Source organism: Arachis stenosperma, chromosome 2, assembly GCF_014773155.1.
Source record: "Arachis stenosperma cultivar V10309 chromosome 2, arast.V10309.gnm1.PFL2, whole genome shotgun sequence".
Classification (NCBI taxonomy): domain Eukaryota; kingdom Viridiplantae; phylum Streptophyta; class Magnoliopsida; order Fabales; family Fabaceae; genus Arachis; species Arachis stenosperma.
In genome coordinates, this window is record NC_080378.1 from 45,519,812 (window position 1) to 45,527,449 (window position 7,638).

Consider the following 7,638-nt stretch of genomic DNA (forward strand, 5'->3'; position numbering starts at 1 on the left):
AAATCATATCATAATTGCTTGTTGTATATTGCAAAATTTTATTCGAAAGAACATGGATATGGATCCGGAAGAGCAAACTAGCTTCTTAGACGAATTTCTGCCCGTCGAAGAGGAAGCACCAGATGAGTTGATCGATGTGGTTGAAAATACGAATGAGTGGACGCAATGGCGTGATAACATTGCAATTGAGATGTACGAAGAGTGGCGAACTAGTCGTACGGAGTAGGATAGATTATAGGCCCAACTTGAATCTCCAGGTTTAATTTGGCATGAAACTTGTGATGTAATAGCTAAATTTGTGTGCGAAAGACATTCCATTGTTTTGTTGGATTTTTTGTCATTGAAATTTTTAAATGGTTATTGTAGGCCTTGTTTGTAATATTCATAATTATTAATATGACTAATTATTGCATTGTTAGATTTCTATTATCATAGGTGATGTTTGATTTTAATGGATTGTACAACTTATTGCATTGTTACATTTCTTAGATGACAATGGACAAACGCATGTGGACTGATGAAGAAACTGAAGCATTTGTTGGTTTCATGGAGGAGTGTGTTGTTGATGGTTTGAAAGCTGATTGTGGACAATTTAGACCAGGAACTTTTGAAAAATTAGCCCTGAAGATGTTGGAAGCATTCCCAACTTGTACGGTAACTGCCAAGCATTGCAAGAATAAGCATAAGCGACTGAAGGAGAAGTATCAATATGCCTCTGAGATGCTGGCATGCAGTGGATTTGGGTGGAATTCTGAAAAACTGTGCGTAGATGTTGACAGTAGAGACGTTCTTGATGCGTGGATGAAGGTTGTTAACAAACTTACTTGAAATTATTTTATTTTAGTGACTTTAGAATATGTATACTAACTTCTGTAAGTTTCATCACAGGCACACCCAACCAAATTTTATACTCCTGGTAAGCCATTTCCTTTGTTCCACCGATTAGAGGGTATATTCGAAAAGGATCGAGCCACGGGTGCAGGTGCAGTCAGTGGTTTTGACGCACAGGAGCAAGTTCAAGAGGAGGAGGAAAATCATTGTCCAAGTTTGGACAATTTTGGAATGTCAGCAAATGTAAGTTTTCATGAAGGACAAGGAGCAGGTTCACACTCTGATGCTTGTGCAGCTAGCGGAAGGCATTCGGGAAAGAAGCGGAAGCAAAATGGTATTCTAGAGAGGATGGTTGAACAGGTGCAATTTTCGACTGCTGAACAAGGAAGGAATGCCCAAGTTCTTGCTGATGCTATATCTGGGGTGAATGAGAAGTTCATGGTCGGTGAGAAGCTTGAACAGCTTGGATTCGATAACATGAGGTGGTGCAGGTTGCAGTGAAGTTTGCTAATAATGCACAGATGGAGAAGGTTTGCTGGGGTTTGAAGGATTCTCAGAAGAGTGGTTATGTGCGATCCATTCTCAATTAGAATAAGTGGTTCTATTTAACAATTCTTGTTGAACATAGTTAGGATGATTTAGTTATTTTTATGAATTTAGGATGATTTAGTTATTTTTATGTAGTTATTTTTATGAATTCATTAACTTATTAGGATGATTTAGTTATTTTTACGAATTCAATAAATTATTAGGTGAAATGTCCTAATTCACAAGTTATTATTAGATTCTGACTTTTCAAATTATTGCTTCATAAATTTTCAAGGTAATGTTACATACTGAATATTCAAACTAATGCTTCCTGAATTTACATTAATGAGTTCAATATGCTAAATTCAGTGTCCTTCCATCTATATTATTAGCAAGTTGTTATTCCCATCTATATTAAATGCTTTGTATGATATTATGATAATATAACTTTTTAGTTGGATCAGATTTTGCAGTTGTTTTGTTTGGAATTAGGTAAAGAATACAAGAATTTCCCAAAACAACCAATCTAATTTCAAGAATTTAATGTCAACAAATCAGTCAATCTAATTCATTCATATACATGCTTTTACAACATGTTTACAAATACAAACAAATTACACATAAATACTCATGCTGCAATTTAAAACCCAACACTATAACTTAATATGTAGTTCCTTTTGCCTTCAAGAGATTTTGTGATGCATAAGTTATGTATCCTTTTGCCTTCATCTACTTACTCCATGTTTGAAATCACAGCTTGAGCTCAGTGTGCCATGGCAATTCCATCTCCGGTAGCCACCTTCGATAACAAAAAGATAAACAAGTTAAATTAAAAGAAATAAGACCATAAAATGCAAGTTATGCACTATAAGCAAGTCAACATATTAAGTATGCAACCAGAATAAGATGGATCACTTCACTGCCATCAATTAACACTTACAAGGACAAAGAAAACCACTTAATCAATCAACAATTTCAGCTTAAACTAGACCTTATTAATTTTGTTTATATTTTAATCATGCTATTTCTAAATTTATAGTGTATCATCAAAATAAATTAATACGATGTTGCAAATGAGTAAATAACAATAATTAATGGTTTATTTGTAAACTTTAGTTTTCAAGATAAAACTATCTTATTAAGAGAAAAGAGGTCTACCAGAGGATTTGTAGTTTTGGAATAAATATGTCCAGCTCCACCAGATGCAAGCAAAGTCACATTTGAAAGGAATCTTACCACCTAAAAACTAAAAAGATGAAAATTCAGAAATCTATTCAACAATAGCAATAACATCTTTCTCAAGCAATTGCACAAAATCACTTTCCCCACCTCTAATGTTTACACAAGTGATATCAGATCCATTCTACAACACCAGTGGCATATTTTATATTTTTAGCATGGTTCTGAAAACCGAACCGGACCGACTGGTTCAACCGGAAAAACCGGGAACCGGTCACCTAACCGGTCCGGATAAGGTCAGAAACCGGCTGGCAAAAAACCGGTGAAAAAACCGGTCAAATCGGCAGTTAACCGGTGAACCAGGAGAACCGTCCGGTTTTTCACGGTTTATTGGTTTGAAAATTAAACTTCAAAACGGCGTCGTTTTGAAGGGAAAAAAAAAAAGAAAAGGGCTATCTTCAGCCACGAACCCTAAATCCCTAATTGCCACCAGCCACCACCCTCAGTCAGTATCTCAGTTTCTCTCACCCTCTCACCCTCCGACAGGCCACAGCCCCTCATCGCCGTCGCACCTCTCCTCCATCGCCGTCACGGAGCTCCGCTCCTCCATTGTAGTTGCCTAGCTCGCCACCTCCACCGTCGCACCTCTCCTCCATCGCCGTCGCCCAGCTCCCCACCTCCACCATCGTCGCCCAGCTCTCCACCTCCACTGTCGTCGCCGAGCTCTCCACCTCCACCGTCACACCTCTCCTCCATCACCATCGCCCAGCTCCCCACCTCCACCATCGTCGCCCAGCTCTCCACCTCGCCCAGCTCGCCGGTAATACTCTGCCTTCCACCTCAGTTCATGTATGCGGGCATGATTCTGTTCATGGTTCTGTTCTTGTTCCTGTTCTTCTCTATCACAGAAAATATGTTGCTCTCTGTTCATGTTCCTTTCTGTTCATGACTTCATGTTTATCTTTGATGTTTCTATTCCTATATCTGTTTAATTTTGATGCTTCAATTTTTTGCTGCTTAAATTGGGCTAAAGTTGAATTTGAAGATAACCAAGATTGCCTTAATCTTTTTGAAAAGCTATATCTTCCTTGCCCATTTTTTCTCTGTAATATTCTGTAGTGTTTGATATTCATGTTATGGAGGATAAGACTGAATCATGCTATATCTGTTTATTTTTGATGCTTCAATTTTTTGCTGCTTAAATTGGGCTAAAGTTGAATTTGAAGATAACCAAGATTGCCTTAATCGGTTAATCCTTTTGAAAAGCTACATATCTTCCTTGCCCATTTTTTCTCTGTAATATTCTGTAGTGTTTGATATTCATATTATGGAGGATAAGATTGAATCATGCTAAATCAGTAAATCCTAATAAAAGTGAGCAAATCTATTGGACAAAGCAGGGCAAATTGTGTTCCTTAATAATAACGATTAAGAAAGTAATCTGTATTGTTTTGACAGCAATAGTCTGCCTGTCTATGTGTGTGTGTGTTCTGGATGAAATTTGGTGTTGCTAATAGCCTAATATCTTTCTATTCTTTGTTGTGGAAATTTGCCATATCTGATTAGAAAACTCCTTGTTTGTGTATAGAAACCATAGGGATAGTCCTTGTTTGTGTATAGAAAGTTAGTAATTGTATCTTTTGAATGTAGAACACTATGGGTTTGTCATTATGTACGTTTTATTTTTTGTTTAGTTATAAACTTTGATGTTTGAAGTTGTTTGTAAACCTCTAATCTTAAGTAATGGATAATTTATTATGTGAAATATTAAATTTTATTAAGTTATAAATTATTGAATTTTATTAAGTTTAATAATTTTATTTAATATTTAATTAAACCGGTTGAACCCCGGTTCAATCCCGGTCGAACCAGTGAACCATTGAACCAGTGACCTTACCAGTTTATTGACCGGTCTGGTTCTCGCAACCTTGATTTTTAGTTAGAGAACGCACTGAGACATTCAAAGTGTACCTAGTAAAATTTGAACAGCAACAATTTCAAGTGGATGGAGCCCATGAATTTAAAACTTCAAATGTTTGACAAATACCAGCATGCTTGGAGTGAGGTACCAGCAAGGGATACGGTACAAAATCATTAGTATAAAAATAAAATAATATCAAAGACAACAAACCTGACAAGTGAGAAGATTTATAGCCAAATGGTGTTCAAACACAAAAATATTAGGATTAACAACTGACTTTAGCAGAGCCCTTTCAATTTCTTTTCCAGTCATATCAGCAGCATGAACAATTCGACTATGTGAATGACCCCTTTCCCTCACTAGATGCAAGTTACCATCTTCTCCATGATCAAATGAAGCGCCTATGGCAATTAATTCTCTGACTCTGTCGGGTCCTTCAGTACAAACAACCTGGAAAAGGAAGGGTCATACTTAGTACAAAACTTGACGCAGTAGTCAGAGAAACCAGTGATTGCTTACCAGTATATATGTAATTCTATCATGCTTAAAATAATCATCTCTATAATAAGAACAGTTCTGTTCAAATTTTTACAGATGCCCTTTGTTGAAATTTTTACCCTTTTGTAAAGACAAGGAAACATCAGAAATTTGGTATCAAAATTATCATAATCATCAGCTTACATACCTTATTCGGAGGATAGCCCCTGTTTCCAGCATGAATAGCAACCAAATTGCCCTTGCAACTAACAGAAGAAAGTGAGAGAGAGCAAGAGAGAAAGAGAGAGACAGATGGAGAGAACCGTAAAAAGCGAAAGAATTGATGAAACGGTGGCAAGGCTTCCTCGTCGACGGTGAACTCGACGCCAAGCAAGAGATTGACGCGGCGAAATTGGGTGAAATGACGGGAGATTAGGGATTGAGAAAGGAAGAAGGGGAAATGGTTGTCTGAATGATTGAATTTGGGTTTTATTTTTGTTTTTTTTCTTTTAATTAATAGGGATAATTTGGTCATTTCATTTATTTTAGTCTCTATATTTTATTTTGAATGATATTTTATACCAAACATAATACTGAAACTTATTTTAATTCTTGTCTCTCAGTATCTGTCTCTCAGTATCTGTCTCTCAGTCTTTGTCTCTCTGCCAAACGCTACCTTACTCTCTTAAAATATATATATGCCGAAAGTTGGGTTCGTTATATTTTTCATATTTATATTTTGGCCCAAAGTTTCTAAACATAACCATCCTGCTTCCAAAAGCTTTCAATTTGAATCATAAATCATTCCAACAATCATTTAAACATTCAAACATCATCAATCATACGTTCAAATATCATTCGATCATAAAGTCCAATATTAGAGTTTCATGACACATATTAGGAGAAATAATCTAACCTAACCCTTATCTTAAATCCAAACTTGTATCACTTTCAAATGGTTCTTAAAGCACTTAAATACACTTAATTTCAATCAAAATCATAATTAGTGACCAAAAGGCCATAATGGCCGAAACTTAATAGAGAAGGATAGGAAAATCCTCTCACCTTTTGAGTTTAAAATTTTGTGATTTCCTACTTATTGAAGGTCCTAGAACATGATTCCTAAACAAGGAGAAATAAAAAATGGTCATGATTTACTTATTAGGTGAGAATTTTTTTTACTAACCTTAATGAAATTGGTATGAAAAAGAAGAGGATGAGAAGAATTGATTAATCGAAATAAAATTTAGATTTAAGCCTTGAATCTTTTATGGATCAAGTATGAAGTTTGATTAATGTAACTTTGCTCTTTCTTTCACTTTCATATTCTTGGTGATAAGATGAAAAACGAATGAAGATAAAGGAGAGAGAATGCACAAAAATATAAGGAGAAATAAGGAGAGATGTATGGCTCAGATTAATTTTTAAGAGATAATTATTAACTGTGCTAATCATTCGAACTCGGTTTTTTTTTTTTTTTTTCATCTGATCAAATAGGCTCTTGTACCAGGGTTGATTATATTGATACGATAAATTATCTCATTTCCAAAATATCTCTAAAATATTTTTGTACAATTTACTTGATCTAAAAATATCGATAAAATCTCTTATTGTTTGAATTTTAAGAAGGTAAATTATATGTGATTTAGAAAAACTCTTTTTCTATTCACTAATAAAATAATCTTTTTATAAATAGTAACTTTAGATATTTTTATTTGATATGGATCATGATCTTTAAATCAAGTCAAACCGTGATACATGAGTCTTTTATATTCTAATCACAAAAAAATGCAAAATTTCGTAATGCAAAATATCAAGTTGTTATAAAATAAGAATAAGAGCTAAGCAATAATATTTGGGGACTGTTTTATTGAACAATTTTAATAAATTTTTAAATAATTAATTTTTAGCATCAAAATACCATTGAAGATATTAACATTTTATGTCATTAGTGTATCAATAAATACTAATATATCTAGTGATTCACTCTTTTATTTTTTATATTTATATAAAAATGAAAATAAAAGTAATTGAAATTGTTAATTGTTTATACATTAACAAAAAGGTTTTGAGTTCAAGTATTTGGTATAAAAAAATACTTTTTATAAATTATATTATATGAAGAATATTTAAAAAAAAATAGATACCAATCTTTTTTATATTTTTATTATATATAATATAGAAGTAGAGATGCTGTTTACTAAGGGTATTATTGTATAGTTGACTATTGTTTTAATTTGTCTCATAAAAACTTTCTTTTATAATTATAATGATACTATATATACAAGCGTTTCTATAATTAAGTTTAACTAAGTGAGCATAAATTTAGCAAAAAATCAAAGCGTGCATGAGTCATCGCTTTTCTTTCTGTGCACTTTTCTAGCACAAACTTTTGTTAAAAAACATAGAAACTTATTATATAACACATAAATTTTGTACATAACACATAAAATTTTGTTATAAAGGTATTTTATTAATTGGGTGAGTTAATATTTTAGACATTTAATTCTTCAAAAAATTTTAAATTATACATTAAAATTTTTGTGCTATGCACCAAATTACATATTAGAAACCAAAATTTATATACTTTGTGTATTATATTAGTTGAGTATCAATATTTGGACATGTATTCCTTTAAACATTTATATATTGTATATCAAAATTTTTGTATTATACATAATTTATTAGCATGTCTTTCAAAA

At 33.2% G+C, this 7,638-nt stretch overlaps 1 protein-coding gene across 3 annotated transcripts; it reads right to left on the reverse strand.

Annotated features, from left to right (window-relative positions):
• Positions 1-1,871: 1,871 nt before the first annotated feature.
• LOC130960325 (L-aspartate oxidase, chloroplastic-like) lies at positions 1,872-5,486 on the reverse strand. 3 transcript variants are annotated; one of them, XM_057885702.1, is made up of 4 exons: positions 5,145-5,486; positions 4,670-4,909; positions 2,518-2,598; positions 1,872-2,158 (listed from the first exon to the last, which is right to left on the reverse strand). In XM_057885702.1, exons 1-4 carry the CDS (start codon positions 5,469-5,471, stop codon positions 2,123-2,125), a joined length of 684 nt encoding a protein of 227 aa, XP_057741685.1. In that variant the 5' UTR covers positions 5,472-5,486; the 3' UTR covers positions 1,872-2,122. The 3 variants fall into 3 exon arrangements, with proteins under 3 accessions (XP_057741685.1, XP_057741684.1, XP_057741687.1); XM_057885701.1 differs by having other exon boundaries at positions 2,518-2,605; XM_057885704.1 differs by lacking the exon at positions 2,518-2,598.
• Between the last annotated feature and the right edge of the window lie 2,152 nt (positions 5,487-7,638).

What these genes read in the sequence shown, in the direction of transcription:
- LOC130960325 (XM_057885701.1), bottom strand. Translation starts at nt 5,471, where the DNA reads ATGACCAAATTATCCCTATTAATTAAAAGAAAAAAAACAAAAATAAAA. An exon ending in GGGGCTATCCTCCGAATAAG is followed by an intron (nt 4,910 to 5,144) that starts GTATGTAAGCTG and finishes TTCCTTTTCCAG; the next exon opens with GTTGTTTGTACTGAAGGACC. An exon ending in CCAAAACTACAAATCCTCTG is followed by an intron (nt 2,159 to 2,517) that starts GTAGACCTCTTT and finishes TTGTTATCGAAG; the next exon opens with GTGGCTACCGGAGATGGAAT.